The following is a 24,655-nucleotide window of genomic DNA, read 5'->3' on the forward strand; positions in this document are numbered from 1 at the left end:
CAGTGGCAGAGCTTCCCCCGGACCAAACTCCTGGGCATACCCTTAGCGTACCCCATTTGAAGTGGACACCTTGAGTTCCAGGAGGAGGGCATTCCAAGTTCTTGGGGATGGCCTGTGTAAGATTGTGTCAGGATGCAGAGCTTCTGAAAACACAGATTCTGTAGTGTCTCAGAGCGACTTGGGGTAGTGTGGTCAAAACGACGGCTGCTACAGACTAGACAAGCAACACCAATTTCTGTTCCGTTGTTTGTGAATACTGCCTAATTTTTCACATGGTGTGTTGTCATCAATTGGAACAAGATTGGACAAAGTGCAGTTAGAGTGGGAGGGCCTTTGAAATGTATCAGGAGTAGTAAATAGCGACATGAGCTTGCTCGCTTATTTCTAGGGTGCCTAGCTCCTTGAACCCTATGGGAATTGCGACCTTTAGACAGCACAAAATAGCTCAGCAACTTGGTTGCTTGCTTCAGAAATCAATATTTAAATTGCAACTCACAAGTTCAAACTCCACCAGTACTATTTTAACTCTTTATCCTTCCAAGGTTGTTAAAATGAGTGCCATTGAGCAGGATAGTGGTCACCAAGAGAGTGTTCAGTGTGTAAAACCGGATATATAAAATCTTTTGACGGTATCTTGGTATGAGAACATATGGTTCCATGGTAGAAACTAAGCAAGGTGGGATAGTTGATAAGGGTAGCAAAGCTCGCCGTATGCCTCTCAAAGGCAAGGGCAGAATATGGCAAATAAACCTGTTTTCTTGCTAGCCACAGTTAAGATCAAGGATTATTAGGAAACCTGTCGCATGATACAAAGGAACCCGCAGATACTGTAAGCTTCTTTGTTTGGCAATTGCACCAAGTAACCATCAGCCTCATCTGCATCCTTCTGCCAACTTTTTGCTTTGTGACCCAATAAAGGGTAGCAGCAAATCAGCCGCTCTGGGTCAGGCTGACTGCTGGCACCTTTACATCAGCAATTGCCAGAACAGATAAGAACGGGGAAGAAAACAAATACAGTCATGCGTGCGTCATGGCCAGGAAGGAACATGCCAAGCAGTAGAAGGGAATGTTTACTTTTCTCTGCAAGAATATTCTCCTTCTACATCGTGAGTGATTTGGAATAGAATATGTACTTTCCCAAAAAGATAGACAAGTATAAGTTCTTGTACAATGTGCAAATTATATTATAGCCATACATGTGAACTATAGCTGGTACACAGTAAAGATTAGTTTCAAATATTGTTGTAAAGCAATTTAAATGTATAATTGTACACCATTTCTTGTTAAGGTAACAAACAGGTTGTTAGGTAGAGATGTAATAGTTGATATTCGATCACAAAGTGTGCAATAGTTTATACACATGAAACATATTTATTAAAACACCCACATTTCAGTGGTAAATTTGGGTGCAGCCCTTCAGTGTTCAAACAATCAAATCCAACCCTAATGTGTGTGTTTGATCTTTCACATTGGCTATTCAGTTTTTCACTTTGTGTGTGAGTGATATTTATTGTACCATAAACATTCATTTTATAGATGAATTGGTGCAGTGTGCTGGTATTCCTTACTAAATCCAGTATATTCAGTTTGTGGCTTTATATATACATCATTATGAGTCAGTATCTCCTGTCCTCCTCCATTCTTACATGGCTCCTCAAGCCTTCATCATCAACAGCCCCAGCATAGGCTACTGCTTCTCGCGTCCCACGGTGCACCCGCTACATTTTCTTTGCACCTAAATCATACTGAAACTGAAATCATGCTTAAAGCTTCAGGGACACTACAACAGGGGTTTCAAACCTTTTCTATAGTGAGAGCTGCTGTTCCTCAAGTAAAAATGAATTGAGCTAATATATTTTATCACTGTAAAATAGTGACCATATCTGTTAACATTACACTGGTGGTCACTGTATTAGGGAGGAGCACAATAGCAGGCACAGATTAATATGCACACATGCGTACACACACAGCCTCGTACACTTGAGGCTCTTAATTATCTTAGCTCTGGATCCAGGCCCCGTTCTCCTCAGCTCTTGGGCCGAACTTGCACCCAACTCTCACACACATTTTCACTTGAGCTCCTGCAGTCCCACACTTTGGTGAGTTCACACACTTATTGGTCTAGCCGCTGCTGGCACTTTTTTCCTTGTTCGTTGAGTGCATACACACACACACACACACACACACACACACAAACAAGTGACTGATAAAGCAGGACCTAAAAAATGGGCACTCTCCTTGTGACATAGCTTTATTGAGAGTGAAGACACGGTCATGTGGCAGACCACGTAGAGTAAATACAGTGTGTGTTTGAATGCTATCATGAGACCCTGCCATTATTTTGCGGGCTCTGGTTGCCACTCTAAGGGTTTGAGATGAGCAGCGATGCCTTCTTTAATAAGCACATTCCCTCTGAATGGGTTTGGCTTCACCTCTGAGATCTTCTTCTAAGGAGTCTGGTAAGCTACTTGTAGATCCTAAGTACTCGTTGGAGACCCATGCTCGACAGTGTTTTCGTTCCACTGGCCCTGACTCCCATAAACGTAGTCAGAACACTCAAAGTTACTTCTGACTATAAGATGTCCTTCATTTAAAAAAATTACTCAACAAGAGGGTGTTTTTGTTCTTCTCTGGGTTGAACCTTAAATTATACACATGAGCTCAGGCTCGCGGTGCCACAAGGACTCGAGCTGCACCTCACCGATCAGACTCACGAAGGCCAAAACCAGTCCGTAGTTGCTTATGATCTCATTCAGGTGTGACATGGTCCAGCAGGTTTGGTTGAATGGCCACATTGCGGGTGGGACCAACACTAATTTGCATACAATTTCTTCCTCTCAGAAAAGATTAATGGCCCCATTACGAGTTAAGAGAAAAATTCCAGTCCTTGCGCAAACACGTTTTCATATGGATCAGAATTATGAGTTCTGTGATAACTATGACGTCCTCTCAATTTTTCCCTGATAAATTCTGGCTGGTCAATCCTGCCAAAATGTATCAGCGGGAAAGGCCTTGGAAAAAAGACGAAACTTTAAATACTCGATATGTTAAAAACAATAATCACATGTTATGCCCCAATTTTTCTTTTACAAAAATCGGAACAGGAGGTATTTACCATGTGATAAATACCTCGTAATAGTATTTAACACATCCTATTTTGACGGACTCATAATGAGAACGGATCTATGTGATCTTAATACCAAATGTTACCCACCAAAACATCAGCAGTTTTGTTGCACAAGTATTTTTTGTCACTTGCTGCATCTCTGAATTATTGACCCATTCCTGCTGACACACCACTGAATTACGGTAGTAAGATCAGTTGGTCTCCTGCACGTCTACTACTGCAGTGGGCTGTGTATGGCATCCCTGGAAACATAAATACAATTAAAAAAGGTCAGAGCACTCATATCACTCCCCTGGGTGCTGGTGAAGCAGAAGTTTCAATTCAAAACACTTTGCCTTCCCCATACAGCTCTTCATACTGGGGCACCAGAGTACTTGTCTAGGTCACGGCCCCCACACCACATGCTAGACATCTAAAGTAGGCCTCACATGACCACTGGGGGCTCCTATTGATATGCAAATGGTTTGGGGAACTCGCTGCTCTCTCTGGGTGCTCCTCTGTTTGAAATCCGTGGCTTAGTCCTGTCTTTAGAGAAGGATTTTAAACAATAAAATAAAGACTGGAAGAGACATCACTTCCTTAAATGCTCGAGACTTAACTCAGGAAAAGTCTGCTTGTTTTCCCAGTGTTTTTTAATCCAATGCTTGTTCCAGAAGTACTTTGATGCTGCTCTTCGGCCATCCTAGTAGTGGAGAATTACAATGCATATAGTAAATGTTATGACAGTAGCACATTTGGTTTAGAGATAGGTGTGTATAGAAGGTGTATAAGACTAGGGATCTCATTTATGGTAGTATTTGTGTGCCATATGCCTTAGCCTGTTAAACAATCTAAGAAGATCATGGTTGTTTGGCTATTAAAGGGGGGTCTTTGTTGTCTAATAGATAAACCTTTTTTCAATGTTTAGTGCTTTGGGCTTCTTGGTGTCAATGGCGCTGGCAAGACAACTACTTTTAAAATGCTGACTGGAGATACAAACGTAACCGCAGGAGAAGCTTTCCTCAATGGACACAGGTGAGGGGAGAAGAGTCTACTCTCTTTTTATATAAAGGTGATTCTGCTTGAAGTGAGACACCTTCAATGGTGAGCTATGTTTGATGGTTGGTTTGCAGCATGCTGTTCTGGACTAAACTTGAGAACATTTAAATTATCAGGGCAGTATTCTAGCTCTTAGTTTATTCATGGGCCCTTTGTAAAGAAGTGTTGGTAGGATTTGCTTAAGACATGACTTTAGTAAGACCAACAATTCTTTTGCTTTCAGTAATTTATCCAGTATCCAGGAAGTTCATCGGAACATGGGATACTGTCCTCAGTTTGATGCCATCAACGAGCTAATGACTGGTCGCGAACATTTAGAGTTCTACGCCCTCCTACGAGGGATCCCCGAGAAGGAAGTGTGCAAGGTAAACTGCTAACAAAATAAAGGAAGACCCGTCCACGGCAGCGATTAACACTTCTTAAAAGGGTTTTCTGTTAATGCTTACAAATCAACTTTCACTAAGCATTTCTCGTCTGTAAAATAATTATTTAGTTTGGCCAAGTTCCATCATTTTGATGAGCTCTATGTGTGTTCAGCTGCTGAAGAGTGAGGCCTCTTAAAGCTTTCTTGGGGCTTTGGCTGTAATGGGATGTTTCAAATTATTACCCATTTTTGCAGATTCCTCTGTACTCATAAATTCTGTGGGGAACTAGTCAACATCATCTTTACTGCGGTCAAATATGGACAGGGTTTAAGGGGTGGGACTTAAGTAAGCACACTTTTTTTTAAGGACCGCCCTGCTTCTACTGGGACGATGTGGTTACTACTAAGGCAAGTCGCCCGATTTACAACAACTGCAATCTGATCTGAGAACCAAGTTCTCACAAGCAGATCGTGCCCACAACGAGAGAAACCAGGATTGTTTATTATTGTAATGTGTATTTGTGACTATACAATATTAACATAGATTTCAATTATAATGTGCCCTAATGAGTCTTCTCATGAGAAGGCTACGAGGAAAGTGCTTTGTATGGAGCCTTATGTTAGATTTCAGCATATTGGCGGAATTAAGCTCACTGTGTGTTTCTTTAATGCAGGTGGCCGAGTGGACAGTTCGCAAGCTGGGCCTTGTGAAGTATTCAGAAAAAAATGCTGGCAATTATAGTGGCGGGAACAAGCGTAAATTGTCAACAGCAATAGCCCTTATTGGCGGGCCACCTGTGGTATTTCTGGTTAGTAAACAGTCCTTAACTTTCACTACATAAATGTATTCTGGCCTTTGTTTTGTTATTTCTCTGTTTTATAATAAAAGCAACAATTCAGCAACTGGGTAAGAATTGCATTAAAGAAAGCTCCTGCATTTTACAACTTCAGGAACTAGTTTTTGTTTTTTTGTGGATTTTTTTTAAGCTAACTTCATTAATAATAGGAACAGGATAGGTGTCAGCCAATATATTGACAGACAGAGCATAGGCCGCATTGCATGGTGTAAAACGCCTAATCCTTATTTAGAATGTTTCCTACATTGTACTATATTTTGGTATCAGCAGTGCTTTAATTTCAGATTACTTGGTTGTTAGCATACTATCTGATTAGTAGTAAATATGAGGATGGGTGGGGTTCAGAGGTGGGGTCTCTAAACTGTGTCTGCTTAGCCAGTCGTTCTTAGTGGACCCCAAACTAATCATTACTGGAACCTGGGGACCACACAGTATCATAATTTGAATTCTGGCACTCCCACTGAGTCATTGCTAAAAGCCAGGGACCCCGGCCTAAGCATTTTCGACGACTTGAACTGCAAAACAATATACAAAAAAATACAGACCTAAGCATTCATCAAACAAATACACAAATGATTAAATATTTTATTCAATTCACAAACAAATATAATTTTTTTTTATTTTTTATTTTAATGGGAAAGTGGAGCTTTTCTAAATCTAATTGAGGCCACCCACCATCTATCCTATATCCTGTTTGATGCACTTGCACTGCTCCCATTAATCATTCTGAGAATACAAACTTAATTTTAGCATCCAATTTCGAATTCCTTCACATTTACAGAACAAGTACAATGTTCGATTTTACAATTTGCTTCTTTATTTATTTACCCTTTATTAATCTGTTAATATTATTTAAAAAGTAGGCTTCTCAGACCTCCCAGGAGCTCCCGTACCATAGGTTAAGAGCCACTATGCTAAGCTAGACCACATTGTTCAGAGTAATTTGGGTGAGGTTCTCAGTGGTTGCAGAGTGAAACAGTGCTTGTAGAAGCCCTCTCCAATCTACTGAATGCACCAGCAGTTTCTTGCCCTTTCTAGCCATTTACAGGTCGCAGGCTTGTCGGTCTTCCTGGGTCCGCTGCTTCGGCGTTCTGAAAGGAAGACCGAAAAATTCATAATCGGGCCCTTAATCTATCTACTCTGAAGTATAAATAGTCCAACTTGTTCCTAGTATGTAGTGCAGCCCTCTGCTCCTTCCGTTACGCAACAAATAGATTGGAATCTGTTTCTTAAAGTCAAGCAAATGCAAAACGGTAGTTTTGCTTTTGGCTGATGCACTGGTTTACATGTAGACGGGCAGCCTGTTATTCCACCAGGGAGACGGCATATATTATTCCATCCCCCTGATGGAGAGACTTGCCCGCCACATAAAAAATGCCTACAAGCAGGTGGTCATTTACAATGCATTGGGAGAAACTGCTGTCCCAAAAGTTCCTATCAATGCACTACGCTGTTTGGTGCAGGGCTCCATAAACATGACGGAGCCCTGCACCAAACAGTTCTCTTTTTTATTTTCAAAATAAAAAATGTAATGCTCCCCTCACTACAGAGTCAACTTCCATGGCAAGGGGGGCATTGTTAGCATTTTACCTGTCCCTCATCGCCAGGGTTTGACTGGCAATGATGGACAGTAAAAAAATGGCTACATGTCCGCCCATCCTTATTGAGTGGGTGGACATATAGCGTTTTCTACAACAGCCCTTGCTCCAGTTGGGCCGTTGGAGAGGTTTAGCTATGGTGGTAACAGAGTAGTAATTGCCATAGTCAACCCTGTGGTCCGCCAGCATCTAAATTGGATGGGCGGACCATTATGTTGGTGGTAAGGATGCTCCCTCGCAATGGAGTATCTTTACTGCCAAGGTGTAAACAAGCCCCAAAATTCTTATTTGATTTTGATTTGCCTTCACTTATTCAATTGAGACACACAAGAGGCTGTTTCTGCTGTTGCGATTAATCACAGAGTTGTCTCAGTCACCTTTTATTTGTTCTGCTTCTGGCAATATAGGCAGTAGATGGAAGAATGAATAGCAGTTCTTTATAAAATCTGGACTGCCCCAGAGTTGCAGTGATGGCAAGGTTTAAATTAAGAGTCTTATAACCTGCTAGACAAGATGGATGCCTCTGGTAAAAGAAAGGACAAAAAGCACTTGAAAGATTATTTCATGTGAGAATTACATTTTCTAGGAGCAGTCATTTATGTCGCTTTTGTTTAGAGTTTGAGTTGGTTGTGAAATCTTAAAAGTATAATTGCCTTACTCAGTAGTCTTACTTGTATTGACCTTGTTGAAAACGTTAATGTCTTTTGTATCACTTTTGTCCAATTAAGTTTTTTATTCTTTAAAACAATCTTGTTTGGTTATTTGGAGGGGGATTTAGAAATAACATTGGCGTGTTGAAATATAAAAGCACAAACGGTGCGTAACATTGTGCTTTCTATGGCAGGATGAGCCTACTACCGGAATGGACCCAAAATCCCGTCGCTTCCTGTGGAACTGCGCCCTGAGCATCATTAAAGAGGGCCGATCAGTGGTGCTCTCTTCTCACAGGTAAGTGTTGACAGCTGTCTTCTAGAGTAGATGGCAGTCCAGTCTGATCACCGGTTTCTGAATGATTTTCACAGAAGTTCTCTGTGCACCACTAGGTGGCGCCACACGACTACACATTCACCTTGTTACACCCCAAAAGTGGCAGAGAAGAGCCACATATAGGCACCACCCCTGAATGCCCACATCAGTTCCGTTCTTTCTGCACCCATGGATGTGTGTGTGTATCTTGAGCTCTGCTCCCCTATTAATCGGTAGACCAATTGTTGAGAAATCCCCTTTTCCAGAGTGCGAGGGAATGATGTCCCCACCAAAGACCATCCTGATGTGTTTGGAAAAAGATGTCAGTGACTGACCTGCACATGGTCTGCCTCTGGTGTGTAGGCTCAGGGTATTACTCCAAGATGTCAGAAGAATGTACCCTAATGCACTCAAAGGCAATCCAGGACTGTGAAGCTGAGCTGTTTGTCGTCGAACACCGAAGGAAGTCATAGACCATGTGCAAGTCCATTTCCCGCTACAAGGCAAGGGGACAGACCCATTTCCGCGATTGAGACCGGTCCTGCGACAAGGCATTTTCTCAGTTGGAGTTGTCATGTAATTTGGAGTCAAAATGGAAGAAGCATAAGACTTTGAAGCAGAACTCGATCCATCCCTCTTGCGGGCCTTCAGGCCCCAAGGATTCACAGTGGCCTCCAGCCGGGTTACCATCAACGAGTTTGCCCTCAGCACTGTCTGAGCCTGTCTTACCCATCTTGGGTTCCACATCGACTCTAGTGCCAACTTCCACTCTGGATACAAGACCTACAATGGTTATCTCTTCATTCATACTGGTCCTGAGATTACCGTCACCAGAGGATGAGCCGCTGTGGACTCCGGTGTCCGACCTCTAGCCAAATCTCTTGACCCCATCCAAGGTCGTGCTATGACTCCACTCCAGCGCACCCGGTTCCTATACGTTCTGGCAGAGACAAAAACCTCCTCTACCTTGGAACCTTCCTCAGAGCTTGCCGCCACCTTGATAATGTGGGGATGGTATACCGCCAAATTACGATGACAACAGTGTATAAATGAATGAATGAATGAAATGAAACTTATATAGCGCACGACTTACCCTGGGGCATCTCAGCGCTTGCTTAGGGAACCCGTCCTGGTATTCCCCTGTGAGATACCCTGGCAGGGTATCCACAAGGTGAAAGCCAGGCATCCCACCGCGAGGGGCGGAATTGCAGAAAGCCAGTGGGCTTGATACTCACACTGTGTTCATTTCGCTCCTTAACAGAAGAAAGTGCTTTGTTTGTTGTAGTGATAGGACATGTGGCTGAGATCCTAGGCCTACTACTACCTTCTGTTAAAGTCAAGACACATTTTCTTAGTGAGGTTTTACATCCAGAGCCAGCCCCATCTAAACCTTTACATCATTTAATGAAACCCTGTCTGACCCCCTATGGGCCCTTGGGCTAAGTCTTGCTCTCGCCCACCAGTGAACAGGTAATTAGCCAGATGCCATGGATCAGCACCTGGTGACCTGGGCTTAATGACGCAGCATCCTACTCTTGAGAGCTTGGTGGTCCAGACATCCACCAACAAAGTGAATCCTAATTTGTTTCCCATGACTCCCCCTAACATTGTCTCAAAAAGGAGTGAGGTATTCGGGAAGCAAATGTTCTTGTCAGCCAGCTTGACATTTTAGTCGGTCTGTGGAGTCTGCCTGTTAGGCTGTTTGTACATGCCCTCTGAGGTTGGAGAAGTAGTGTGCCTCTTTGGCTCAAACCATATATATATTACATACACATTAAAACCATAACAAATAGGTATTCCATAGTATTCATATTTAAAATGAATTAAATATTTACATTATTAACTTCTCAGCCTAGACCCCTACAAACCTTGTTGGCTGCAACTAAAATATAATTAAAAAAATAGGTATTCCATAATCTAAATATTTAAAATTCAATACATTAATTAATTTACAAAATATTTATTAATTATCTTCCCACCACACAAGCCTAGAATCCTGCAACTAAAATATCAGTCAAATAAATCAGTATTTCATAGTTTACATATTTAACAACTAATTAAAAAATTAATAAAAAATAGAAGTTGTTAATTAATTATTACTTCATGAACTATTAATAATTATTACTTAGTTAACTACCCACCTTAGTCCGCTACAAACCTAGCACCCTGCAACTAAAATATAAGTGAAATAAATATTACATAATTAAAATCATTTAAATAATTAGCTATTAATAATTAATTGTATGTAAATTATTACCTAATTAACTTCGCACCCTATACCCCTACAATCTTAACAGCCCGCGAGTAACATATAATTAAAATGAATCAATATTATATGATTTACATAATAAATAGCCATAAAATTAAATAAAATTTAATAAATAATTCATAATTAATAATGACTAATTAACTCCCACCCTATCCCAACTATAAACCCAATATCCAGCTACAGCATTATAAATTACTATAACAAATAAACAAAGCAATGTAATCACTTAAAATTACAAGCTGTATTAAAAAAACCTTTATGTAAAAGTAGCAGGACTTAAAATTAACTTATCAACTAAAACACAGTCAAATAATTTAAACAACGATATTTTTAACGACTATAATATTGAAAACGATATTGAAAACATCAGTATTATTTAAAACGATACTGCTTACCTCAAGATATTCTGGTCAACAATATTTGTGCATCACAATATGTGTGTATCACAATATTTATTTTCAAAATTTCTGCCTCCCAATATTTTAAAATCAATATTGTTTGTATCCAAACACCTAGAATGCCATCAAGTATTTATTAGGGCTGGCTTTGATACTACAAATCTCCTGTGGCAAGTGGTGGGCACTAATTTGTTTTCTACCTACATGTGTGGAGGAGATCCACAGGATTTTCTGGAGATGTGCAAACATCTATTATTGATATGCCTTTTGGTGGGTCCCACATATTTCACGAGAAGGCTGACTCTGCCCTCAACGCTTTATGAAAAGCAGCTCCACTGCATGTTTCTTGGGCCTTTCCATCCATGCTTGCCAATTTCCCTCCTTTTGAGGTTATTCCAGAAGGCTGGGACATAGACAATATCAGGCCCCACCACCCCATTCCCCTCGGACCATGGACGCGGATCAAGCAGGCATCACACACGCATTTCTCATTCTGCCAACACCCCGGCATCAGTCTCGAAACCACTTTGCCTTTAGTAGCACACAGCCACCCTGTGGGAGGCAGAGTCGAAACATTTTCTTTTAGGGTAGTAGTCTATCATATCCATTAGGGTTATACTTTATGTTTCTCTCTGACTCATCTTCCCTTCATCCCCCATCAGCTCAGCTTTCAGAGGAGCACCTCTCGATCTTCTCCAAGGGATGTAGATCTTTCTGGCAAGAGAGGCCATCAAGCTGGTGTCAGCCTTGCAAGTGGGGATGGGTTCATAAATCAACTATTTCCTATTGTAGAGGAAGGATAGAGTCCTTTGTCTAATTTTAAATCTTTGCCACCTGAATTCCTTTTTGCGGAACAACAAATTCCAAATGGTCCAGAAGGACTGAGGGCTCATTACACAAGGGTTAAGACTGCTACCATTGCATGGCACATGCCAGGCCGCAGCGTGGGCCTCAGTGCATATGTTCTTGAAGCACTATTCGCTTTACATCCAGGTTCAACGGGAAAATACATTTTGCCTGTATTTTCCTGCAGGACTTTTTCATATGAGCCCACTTCACAGTCCCTCTACTTAAGGGATCTACGGTTTGGGCATCTATTATTAAGGTGAGGAATATGCCATTAGAAGTATCCATCAGAAGAACAAGTTACTTACCTTAAGTAGTGCTCTTTCTGTTGGATACTGTTTTTAATTGTATATTCATCAGTGCCCTTCCATCTTCCACTTCAGTGGTGTGGTTTATTTTTACCATCTAAAAAGGTGTCAAATTAGAGATGTGCACTCCAATTGCTTTGTGCTCAAAGTCTGAGAGTGTGGAAAGAGTCATCCAAGAAACTGACATTGGTGCAGAGGGGCGGCGCCTATATGTGCCTCTGCTCCGTCACTTACCAGGTGGAACTAAGTCAAAGTGGAGCCACACAGCTTCAGCTAGCTGCATGCAGGAACATTGCTGTGAAAACATTCGGATCCAGTCAGGCGCCTGGGGAATATTCTAAGGGTCAGGAATAAATAGTTATATACAGTATCCACCAGAAACAATTTTACAGAAGTTACATAACCATATCTGGCAAGAGTTTACCTGCTTTCCTGCATCTTATCCTCACGTAGAAAGGATCATGTGATTGCAAGGGGAGTGTGAGTGCTAGAATGTCAGCTTTATGATCATGCCTACATGTGAAATTGACGAAGCCTTGCACGTGTAGTTCATGCAATCCAGCCGTGGCCTTGAAGCCGATTTTGTATTCCCAATCAGCTATAGATGTGGGATGAAGCAAATTTTCTTCCAATATTGCTACACGTCCCACAACAGGAGAAATTACACAAGTAAAATAGTTTCTTTCGAGCTGTTTTCAGTTATTGTTTATATTTTGTTTCTGGTTATCTCCCGTGTTTTTAGACCTTTCATGTTACTTTGCATGAGTGTGCCTCTTAAAATCTGCCTTCATACCTATTTAAAAGAAATTGTTTACAAGCTGGCTTCGACCTTCCAGTATATGCCTGTCATATCTTAATTGGCATTAAGCATGAGCGAATTTTGCGGATCTCGCGTTCGCGAATTTTGCGGATTTGCGGATTCGCAATCCGCAAAATCCGCGAATTCCCGCGAATTTGCGGATTTTTTTTTTTTGTGTTCGCCCGTGTTTCTGCCAGTTCGCGAGGGTTTTGTACACTTTCGCAAATTGCGAACTTACCTGTCGGGTCGCAAGTTTCGCGAACTTGTTGTTTCTACGTGTCCAGCCTGTTTGGGACACTCTTCTTCATCACTGCCACTCTCTGTCACCACTGCCACTCTCTGACTACTCATGCCACCCTCTGGCCCACCCATGCCACCCTCTGTTTCATCACCACACCCTCTGGTTGTCCAGTGTACATTATTTTCGGCAAAGCAAAGCACACCTTCCCTGCCTCAAGTGACCTGAATTAATTTGGGGCTGATTAATGTGTCACAGAATATTTTTTTAGCTGGCACCTGCTTCCTTAGTGCGCCCTGATTAGTGATCTTTTGCACTTGCTAAGTGCTTTCATTGTTGCAAAATTAGTTACAACACCTGCCCTGCCCCAACTGACAATAATGAATTAGGGGCTGATTAATGGATTTTAACTTCCAGCCTGGCTCCTGCTTGTCTCCCTTAGCTGTAATTCAGGACCTTTGTGGCATATGTGTAACTATTCTGAGGTTCAGAGCAGGGTCACATAATAGTTTCAACTGGCAACTGAACTCTGGAGGGGCCCCTCAGGAAGCACTACAGGAAATGGCTACTAATGATGAGCCTGAACTTTTGAACCTGGTAAGTAGTTACTTTCAGTTTTGCTAAGATCGTATTTCTGCAATTTTGCACTTATTCGCGGGGCGCGAACTCACGCGAACTCACGCGAACAGTGCGAGCAGTGCGAGCAAAATCCGCTGCTCGCGGATTTGCGGATTTTGCGGGAGATTCGCGAATCTCGCGGATTGCGGATTTCCCGAAAATCCGCAAAATCCGCGAGCGGAACGGATTTTCCGCCCATGCCTAATTGGCATACAATTTTCATATGCCTTCTGAGGCTCCTTTTGAGTGGTATGAAATCTTCGGTGCTCTGTCGTTGATAGAACTGTACTCTGCCATTGCTATACTGTACTCCATCATTGCTTGAACAGGGGTTAAAAATGTTATGCAGTAGTTATAGGCACGTGTGTATTTTGCATCATCAATGCGGCTGAAGGTCATTCCATCAGAAACGTTCTGTCTTTTGCTGCTGCTGTTAGCAGGCTTGGCTCTGCCATACTTATTGGCTGTATCTCTTTGCAGCATGGAAGAGTGTGAAGCACTATGCACAAGAATGGCAATCATGGTCAATGGGAAATTCCGATGCCTCGGCAGCGTCCAGCACCTCAAAAACAAGTAAGGTTCCTTTGTTTCCTTTTGCATTTGTTAGTCATACTTATCTGCCTCATCTCACAAAAACACATCCTTTTACCCTATTCAAGATTATTCTGAATTGAGACTTTGTTTTCTTCACCTCTTCATCTTGTGTGGACTTTGGCCCAATTTGGGTCAATCCATTCTAAATATGCTAGATGTATCCATATTGTTTGTTTTATAATGACGGTAATGTTTTTATTGACTATAGAAATATATTATTCATTCACTCATATTTAAATATCTGTTTGCAGTTGGGGGCTTCCAATTTAAGGGATGTTAAATATTGTCCATTCCATCCTTCGCCCAACAATTGCCAATGTAGTATCACTCGTCAGTGAAAATGTCTCTTGTGGCGATGTGCTGTTTCCTTGTGAAGTAGATAAACTGGTCAAGCTGCCATTATGGATCTCACTTGTGTATCCTGTGAAACATTAGTTTAGCACTGTGCTTGGAGAAACCTCTGCTTCACATGCATTCAGAAAACTTGTAGGCTGTAGTTCGATGGCCAAGGGTCATGAGATAGGATTTAGGGCAATGACAAACTGAGGCGACATAGCCATTAGCAAATTCTCTCTCTACTGAAGAAAAACAGTGATTTTTAGAAATCCTTCGCAGTTTCTGATGAAATTTACCTCTTGTCAGTCAAGAAGTATTTGTCTAATCTAGATTATTTCAGTGTTCTCTTCCCAAACCTCGGTTAATGGTGCTAGCATTAAAAACGGATCAGTAGAAAATAGACTAGATTGAATGAAGCAGGCGTTGGTATCTTCCCGTTGGTGCTGATGAATGTGCTACTATTTATTCCACAAGTTGAACTGTTTAAGAGTAAAACTTCTGTTCCACAGAATGTAGTCAATGACTACTGGACTAAGACTGTAGACTGCCATTCAGTCTCTCAGGTTACACCAATCATTTACAGCTCTGGCCAACAAGGACTTGTATGGGAAGGGAAAGAGGGAGGAAGAGGAGACGGAGAAAGGAAAAGATGGAGGATCAAAGAGAAATAAAGTGGTTGTGTGGCAGGACTGGCACATTCATGTGCTTAAAGCATTGTCTTCACAGCTGGTCAATAACACTAACTAATGTTCCAACCTGCTTTCTGGGGCTTCAAAAGTGGTTTGTATCCGTAAGTCAGATGAAATCATATACCCACCATATGTTATATCTTCAGCCATTGCTACATTGCACACATATTACATTTAAACTTACTTTACTATTTTTTTAAATGCTGATCTCAGTTGGCTACATAGTCCCTTCACGACTTTCAGACTATTGACACAAATTACTTTTTAGCTCATATTGGAGGAGTGTGAGGCAGAATATCTATCAGTTCAGAACATAGGGACCGATTACAAGTGTGACGGAGTTGCACTGGCTCTCCGTTGGCACAGCTGTGCCAAGCCCACGCAAGGACTGCCGGCCATATTACGAGTGCAAATCGTGTATGGCGGATGGTCCTTGCCCGGTCTCACGGCGGTGCCTGGAAAACAGGCACCGCAATGGTAACGTTAAAAAAGTTTCAGGACGGCATGGACGGTGAGGTCCATGCTGTGCTTGAACTTTGGGGAATACAGACAGCCGCCCTGAATGTATTGCCATGGCCCCTGTAGGGTCCCCTTCATTCCTGTACCACCAGCCTTTTCATGATGGTTCTCCTACCATTAAATGGCTGGGTGTGTAGGACTTCGTAATATGCTGACTGGGAATGCGCCAGTCCTGCTCAGCATACTACATTGTGGCACACCTCTACCTCTGCCAGGGAACAACTGTTCGCTGGCGCAGCGGGCGGTCCTCCACCACAATTACTTTAGAAGTCCTAATGTGGCAGACGGACCACCACCACTGCGAGTCTGACCAGCTCATAGTATTTAGCACCAGGGCTTAAGGGAATTTTCTGCTATGGTTTTTATGCATGAAAGTAATGACAGTACCTGGGTTGTTTTCTTTCTTCGCTATATTATTAAATAGTTTCTGAGTCTATTTGTTTTATTTTCAGGTTCGGAGATGGTTACACAATTGTCGTCCGAATATCCGGGTCAAATCCTGACCTGAAGCCTGTAGAGGAATTCTTCGCAATTGCCTTTCCAGGCAGTGTACTAAAAGAGAAACACCGGGGCATGTTGCAGTATCAGCTCCGCTCCACGCACTCTTCTCTGGCCAGGATATTCAGTATCCTCTCCAAGAACAAGAAGAAATTCCAAATTGAAGACTACTCAGTATCGCAGACTACACTTGACCAAGTAAGCGTTTGTTGATTGCCCTAGGCTGAAATGTGTTGCTTTCCTGGAAACTGAGTATTGTAGACAGAAGGTCAGTGTAAGAGAAGAAAAATTAAAAGAAAGGAGGCTACACTTTCAACAACTTATTTGTTTACATAGGCAAAAATATATACAGCAGGAAATGCTTTGTCTTATGAAAGAATATCAACTTGTGAATGGGATTTGCTACTGTTGGTTAAGGAGATTTTTGAGATCTCAGTGCAAACCTCAGGTCACAGATTTCAATCCTGGTAAGAGTTAACTCAGAACTCTAGTAATCAAGACCTAGAAAGACATGGGGACATGTCTCTTGTTTCCTACAGCAGAAATTATTAAAGTTTCCAGTCACACCAAGCTATTGTAAAGAACTGTGTCTGTCTAAGAAGTGAACAGGACTTTGTAGGGGGCAATAGAATGGCTACCGTCCCACCACCCTCTTGTATCAAGAGCATCTGTGATGCCGCCTTAACATCTTTGAGTATCCCGAAAGCGAGGGGCAGAATCCATGCAGCTGTCTCAGGAGCAGGTGTTAGGACAGCCCGAATGTGGCTGTCCATCTATACTGGTTGTTTGACGGCTGATCAGTTAGATAAAGATGAACTGGCTGCAAGAGGTAGGCAGTTGTGTAGTGAAAACTGCTGTTTCTGTCAGATTTAAAAGGCTTACAGGTACATGCATCAATCTCGGAATTTGCGATTCCTTAATTGCGATTTTTAAGGAATCGCAATTAAGGAATTGCAAATGCCTATGCATTAAGAAATCGCTAAATAAATTGCGATTTCTAAAACTTCCTTAATTGCGATTAGCATTTTGCGAATCGCAATTAAGGACCTTTCCCATTCATTCCTATGGGCCTAGAGGCCCATAGGAATGAATGGGAAGACAATCTCAATTTGCGATTCGCAATTAGCTAATCGCAAATTGAGATTGCGATTTCAAGGGTGCAGGGGTGTCCAAAGGACACCCTGTTGCACCCCTGAAATCAAACAATGCACATATGTTGTGTACACACATGCCCTAAGGGCATGTGTGTGCACAACATGAAAGTTAAAAAAATGCACAAAATTGCATATTTCTAACATTTCGCAAAATTACCATGAGGTCCAACCTCATGGTAATTTTTTCACTCTAATTGCGAAATCGCAATTTTTTTCAGTTTCATGCATTGCTTTTAAGGAATCGCAAAACTGCGATTCCTTAAAAGCAATCGCACTTTAAAAAATCGCAAAAATAGCGATTTCTTCACTTTTAGGATAATGCATCCCAAATAGTGATTTGGGAATCGCAAACGGCCGAATTTTGCGATTCACACCGTTTGCGAATCCTAAATCGCTTGATGCATGTGCCTGTTAGTATTTTATTTGTTTTTTAAGAAATCCTTCCACGTCCAAGAAATGCACATGCAACAAACTCCGCCGACAATACTAAGCGTATAAATAAGCACATCTTGTTGCTATAGCCCCCTTGAATCCAGGTGAATATAATGCAGAGTACAGCTGGGGAGAATGCCAGATATACAGTGTTATTTCATGGTTGATATCCTGGAACCATATGCCCTTAGCGATGATAATGAAGTTCATAGTCTTTCCTACACCACAACTAGCCTCTCACTGGAATTGACGCATAATTACATTTTCAGGTCTATCAGTATCCACAGCATACTATTTCAAACATGTGGTGAAATTAGGAAGCCAATAAGGCCATCAAGAAGACCCCCGAAGAGATCATTTGCATCAAGCCATGGGAAAAAAAGGATATACACTTAGGGTCTCATTACGATGCCGGTCAGTGGGACCGTGTCCGCTATAGTGACAAGCATGCACGCGGTCCAACCTCCATATTTGGATTTGACTGTTGTGATGGCCGTCGCAAAGTCGTCAGTAACCTGTTGGGCGCATGCTGCAGCCTTGGGAAAGGAGTGCTGCACATGCCGCCGCAGTGCAGCACTTCCTGCACATCGTGCTGTGCACCATGTCGTGCATGACACACAGTGCACAGAGAAGTGGGAGCACTACGTGTGCCCCAGTGAGACTTTACATTGGCCTGCGACGGCCGGGGGCAGATGTTTTTCCAGATCCCTTTCCGGCAACGATTTCATGGGGGGGTTCCTCCGACTGCCGCACTGTCTGGATCTGTGATCCTGGTGGCGGTGTTGCTTCTCACAGCTGTGGGTTCAACCGCCAGTATCATGATACGGTGGTCCAACCACCGGCATCGTAACGACGCCTTATTGAGGTGTAAGGTAAATCCAACGGTGGAGAGACGTGATTGGTGGACATATGCCACTTTCTTATTGTAACAATGAATATCTAGTGTTAATACTCAGTTCTCCAGTAATCACTTTATATGCGTCAGAAGGAAAAAATGCTAAATTGAACCTTTTAATTTGAACCAGTGACCTGCAGATCACACATGATTTCTGTACTGGATACTTCATGCGGTGTCTTGAACTTCAGATGCTTTTAGTATTAACACTTAATCTACAACGTAAGCAAAGGGTGATTCAGATGAGAAAGAGAAGACCTTTTATGGGTGTACATAATAAAATGAGAGCCTGAGTCTTTTAACAGTGACATTTGGGCATCATAAACCATTCAAGTCCAGTCATCTTTGTTATTTCTATTTAAATGCCATCAGAGTGATAAATGAATTGAATACAAAGTGAAGGGAAATGGCATACCAAATGTGCTTTCTTTGTCTTCCTCTCCAGGTATTTGTAAATTTTGCCAAGGACCAAAGTGATGATGACCATCTCAAGGACTTGTCTTTGCACAAAAACCAGACTGTTGTAGACGTTGCACTCCTCACATCCTTTTTAAAGAATGACAAAGTGAAAGAAAGTTGTGTGTGATAGTCTACTTTGCGATCTGCACTATTTGAGGTTGAAGAGTATATTCGAGGATCGCTGTTCGCCTTGCGCCTGCTGGGGTTGTGACGTTTCAGCAGAACAAGGCCAGGAAGATCTGAAGGGATAAAATGGAATAAAAACTGGACACTACTGACACAGTTCAATGCAATGCAATTCAATGCAACAAGAAACGAAATTCCATTGAACGAGGCAGCTTCCCCGGGACTCTGCCTTCGTGAACTGTTCTCCAACAGAAGACTTGAAAGTAGCTTTATAGAGCTTGACTGCAGTACATGAAGCTGCAACATTGTACCCACTGGATCCCGTGGGTTGTACGCCATTGTTTTTTTCTTTTTCTATCAGTTTTGTGTTACTGTTAGTTTCAACAACATTGCTATATCTTGGCCAGTGATTATTTATTGCTATTTTAGGGTGCATTAGTACACTAATGCCATGTCCGCTCTGGCATCCCTTTTATGTGAAAGAGATGGCCAGGTTGATGCATCGTGGTCTGCTTGGATTTGTGTTATGGCTTCACGAATCGACAGCCACCACTTAATCTTTTCTTACACCACAGCATGTGCGGTTGCAGTGTCTCTCCTTTTACCATTTCAAATCAGGTTACCTCTGGGAGGGATGCTGCCAAGAATGGTTAATACTTTCCATTATGTTTGTTTATGCTTCTAGCAATGCAGCAGGAGTATTAATGGACATTCACTTCATTGTAAGGTTTCCCCACCATGTCTGGTAGGTAGACTGCCCCTTCAGGACAAGTTTTCCGCCCACATGCATGATTAATTGCCCATGCTGCTGTCTCTTTACAAGTACAATCATGGAGGTGCTAACTGACTAGCCTTATCAAGTACTGAGAAGTCTTCATAAGAAATGCAATTGTACAGTCAAATATACGGTGGCACCAATGTGATGCTTTTTTGGGCAATGTAGTAGGCAGTATAAACACATACATAACTACGCTAGCCTCCAGTAACCCAGGATGGGATTTCCTATAAGCAAACTCCATCTTAACCTCTTCATACTAGCAAACCTGACAAATATTCCCCATTGCCGGCAATGGAGGGTAACCGCTCTGAGCACCTGAGAAAAAAGGGTGTGCCACTTTGCTGCAGGGTGTAAAGACAAGTTTATTTTCTTTACTTTGTGTTGATGGAATGGATGTAGTATGATGTGGAACCAGAAACAGATTAGTGTGCTACTATTGAGCCAAAACCACCAAAGCTAACTTTGGCAATGAAAGTCACGTATTCTTCAGCAACAAATGGTTGTTGGTAGCAACTTGCTAAATGGCTGCTACTCTCCTTCATGCCGTGCACAGAGTACTTCACAAATCGGATACTGAGCCTTCTTTACACCCATGCCACTGAACTGCCTCCTAATCTCTTGAGTAGAAATATCAGATGTTTTGTGACTTTTTAGGCATATTCAGTGTACTGCAGAGTAAATGCCAAAAAAGAAAATTGTTCCCTTGAGGGCTTGTCATGCCTTGTTCTTGCCATACATTGTGACCTAGAGGTCAATATCTCAAGCCACCTTTTGCACAAAGCCATCCTGTAAATGGTTTGTAGAGGAGCAGTTGACCTGCATATCACCGCTTGATGTCAGTCATGGTGGTTATTGTGACTCAGGGGATTTTATCTCTGCACGAAACGTGGGGAAGACACCATCGAGAGCAGCTCTCAGTGTATAATTTCAGGTTAACAGGGGAACCGCTATGCCATGTGTTTGAACTACCTCTCCTAGTCACCATTTGTAATGTGTTTTTCTACTTTGTCCATCTTCCAAACCTATGAAAGCACATTTCAGGGTGTCTTTCCAGTCTCGAATTCACCTATTTTCAGCCTTCAAATGTCATCAGGTGTGGCTAAACATTTTTGCGCCATCTTTTCAGACCTGCATATCTCCAGTTCTGATATGACCTGAACCTATTACAAAATTGAAAACTGTTGCGTGTTTGTGATTTTCCTTGTCAGTGGGCGAGTACCTCACTAAGAGACGGGGAGCGGGGTATGGAGGATCACTTCCCAACAAAATGAAAACAGCAGTTTGATTTTGCCTCCTGCTATTCCTATGATTGGTCACTTTAGGAACACTGTGCACTTGACCATTTCATTTTAAGTCCTTTTCTAAATGTTTAACATCTATATTTTGGTTGAAATGTCCACCTAATAAATACTGCATCAACTACCATTATATCATCAAGGGAAGTGGATTTAAGAATAGTAAATCTATACTTATGTTTATATAGTGGATGCAAATGTTTATAGGCTGTCGTAGTGTCAACCGCTTTTGTACAGTGATCTAAGAGCCATTCTCAGTTTTTGGGATCTGTATCAGAGGAGGACGACCCAGGCCACCGTTGTTGCCAACGTTTTTGTGCATGCTTTTCAGGGGATTTCATCACAGGACTTGTTGGCTATTGCTTCAATGTATGATTCTACACTGTTTGCATTTACTGCCTGTGGCTCCATCATGATATAGGAAGATGTGTAGAAATGCAATAACTCAGGCTTGTGTTGTGATGTTTTAAAGTGTTTATGTAGCAAGAATTTGAAGTCATATGAGGTTTGAGGTTAATTAACGGGGTATTGCAGATGTTGCTGCTAAATTGGCCTGTTGCTGAAATTCATGAGCATTACTCTTTATTAGTTCATAATGTTCTTAATCCGATTACTTTCTGCACACTCATGAACTGCCATGTCTTAAAGGTGCCCTGCCCTTGATAAGTACGATCATCACCAGCCTACGAAAAAAACTATGCCTGATGGCAAGTACCTCAGGGGGCCGGTACAAGATATTTTTTGAGCATTAGTTGAAGTGACATTGTGCCAGCCAACTTTCCTGGCACATGACAGCATTTGCTATATGTAGGGCCAAGTGTTATGAGTGGTGTAAAGATATACTGAAGGCCTTGTTATGAGTACTGTAGTCCTCAGGACTACCCTACTCGGTTGGCGGTCCCACCACTGCTACCAATGTGGGTCCGCCTGCAGTATTTGGAGTGTGGCGGTTGGACCACCACAAGACCGCTGGCTCTGCCAGAATCAAGGATCCCGCTGTGCTGGCGGACTATAAGCGGCCTCATTGTGATGGCTGTGCCGATGTAGGCACCGCCGAGCATATTATAGGTTATCTTTCCAATGCCCATTTCATGGCGGTGAGCTCATCTTAAAAAGGGTGTCGGAGAGGCAACTTAGGAGGCCCTACCAGCGTCTCCGGCCACTTCAGGCCTAGGGGTGAATGGGGAGGGGGGGCACATTTTGTGCCCCACTGGAATTGCACTCTGCACAGTGTACATACCACATCATGCAGGAATGTGCTGCAAGTGCTGTCACAGTGGAGGTCTGCTGGTAAGGCTCTTCTATGTGCCTTACACAGCCCCCTCCCTGAGACCGTCGCAGCAGCCCCCACCTGCTTGTAATCCAGCGGGAGGGCACACGATGAGCTTGCCAGTTCTCCTGTTGGCAGGGCGGTGGATGTAGCCGACAGGAGGATCACTTAACTCGTAATAAGGCCATTAGTCTTGCTTTGCTCTACAATCTGCATGTCGCACAATTATACCCGTGTGATGGCATTCCTTTCATCACACTGTTGTGTCTTAGGCCATTTTTAACATTCGAGCAAATACTCACATCACTTGTGTCCACTGCTACTTCAAACAACTTCTAGAAAATGGTGGTAGAGGGCGCATCTACATGCCTGATGGCTGGTCTCATCAGATCAAAATTACCACTTGCTCGCTTTTACATGGTGGTATTGATTTTATAGTATTGTTTATATTTCAATAAGGACTTATCATTTTACATTTCTCCTACAGGACCCACTCCCCTTGAGAAGTGTTGCTTTTCTCCGTACTGTTGATTCTTCATTCCAAGCACTTTATGTTTTCTGTAATGGGATCTAATTTTGCACTGGAATACCCATTATCTTTCAAATACTAGACAAACGTTTTACAATATAGATTTCTACAAGAAGTCCTAAACTTGTCATTTTCATGAAAAGCAAGAAAACAAAAAAAAACTTTGTATTGTCAGATAACTGTTTATGTGACGTATTACACACATAGGCAGGTTTATATGTTTAAATGCCTTGTATTACATAATGTAAGTCACAAAAACAAAATAAAAGCTGTGACCATTGCCTGTTTTTTCATGCACAAATTAAATGAAGGATTCAGACCGCTAAAGCGATAGCGCTATGTAATCCCCAAGTCTTTCCTCTTGTTTTAGTCCTGGTAGCTCCCCGTTCATTCTCATCCTGCCCACCTGAGCAGATCTTCTGCAAAGGGGGTTTGCATGAAGGTAGGTTGTGCTGGGTTGGAGGATCACAGAAGATGTCTTGTCAATAATGTAACCTACCACACGGACCTCTTTAATACTTCTGATTTTCAGTGAAAGCATATACCGACTCCATAGCAGTGTCGAGCGACACCTCTCAAGGAAGTCGATTCATTAATTATGTGCTTCAGATTACCACAGGTCATCTTACTTCCTGTTTCCATTCTAATTGATTATCTGTAGCTTGTTCCTTTTACATATTTATAAAATACAAAACATTTCTATTTACAAAGACCAATAATGAATAGGAACAATTGTTACTTACCTGTAAACAGGTGGTTCTCCAGTATTGGTGTCTTTCATAGATTCACATGCTTGAATATTCCCCGTCGTCGAAGTGGGAGTCCCTCGGTAAATAAAATAGCAATAATGCTAAATATATATAATATATATGTACATATAATACATGATAAAGAATAGGAAACATAATAGAAACCTCAAAAAACTATTCCTACATAGGAAATAACCATGAGCGCAAAATCCGTTCCGCTCGCGGATTTTGCGAATTTTCGGTAAATTCGCGATCCGCGAACTCCCGCGAATTTACCGCGAATTCGCCAATCCGCGAGCGGCGGATTCTGGGGGCAAAAGTTGAAGCCTGGCTGGCCTGTCAACTTGTAACTATTTTACGATGGCGCCGGCAAGCTGCCAGCGCCATCCTAAAATAGTTACTAAGTTAGCTTCAACAGGAAGCTCTAATAGATAAAATAAAGCAGGTGCTCGCACCGGCTTTATTTTATCTATTAGAGCTTCCTGTTGAAGCTAATTTAGTAAGTATTTTAGGATGGCGCTGGCAGCTTGCCGGCGCCATCGTAAAATATTTACAACATGCCCTTCCTGTGAGCCCAAAAACAATCGTGAGCGTCGTCGAGGCAGGTGTGCCTTCTTCCCAAATCTACCGTGGAAAATCAGCTGTGATGCTGGATAGAGGCTTTTGCATCCTTGACTTTCACGAGCGCAATACCCGTGCTGTTCCTGTGACCAGGAGCTTCTTTCTCTTCTTCTGCTGAACTGATCTTTCTCTGACCTTTTATACACACAAGAAGCATGTGTGAACTTGCATGGAAGCCCTGCCCGTTTGGCCCCGCCCACACACTCGCGGTTTGCACCGTCTTCCCGCCATTCACCCTCTATGATGGACAGCTCACTTAAGGGACCCCTGCGCCCTTCGGGGCGA

The 24,655-nt window shown here is 42.3% G+C and overlaps 1 protein-coding gene across 1 annotated transcript in view; it reads left to right on the forward strand.

Moving 5' to 3' along the window:
* ABCA1 (ATP binding cassette subfamily A member 1) overlaps positions 1-23,281 on the forward strand; it is a 184,463-nt gene extending 161,182 nt beyond the window's left edge. The window contains exons 44-50 of the mRNA XM_086962091.1: positions 4,035-4,141; positions 4,389-4,530; positions 5,204-5,338; positions 7,829-7,932; positions 13,907-13,999; positions 16,017-16,260; positions 18,989-23,281. Of these exons, the coding sequence (XP_086818217.1) occupies positions 4,035-4,141; positions 4,389-4,530; positions 5,204-5,338; positions 7,829-7,932; positions 13,907-13,999; positions 16,017-16,260; positions 18,989-19,129 (966 nt within the window). The 3' untranslated portion in view covers positions 19,130-23,281. The remainder of the gene's footprint in view (positions 1-4,034; positions 4,142-4,388; positions 4,531-5,203; positions 5,339-7,828; positions 7,933-13,906; positions 14,000-16,016; positions 16,261-18,988) is intronic.
* The last annotated feature ends 1,374 nt before the right edge of the window (positions 23,282-24,655 follow it).

The sequence above is a fragment of the Lissotriton vulgaris genome, chromosome 3_1, assembly GCF_964263255.1.
Source record: "Lissotriton vulgaris chromosome 3_1, aLisVul1.2, whole genome shotgun sequence".
NCBI classification, from domain to species: Eukaryota; Metazoa; Chordata; class Amphibia; order Caudata; family Salamandridae; genus Lissotriton; species Lissotriton vulgaris.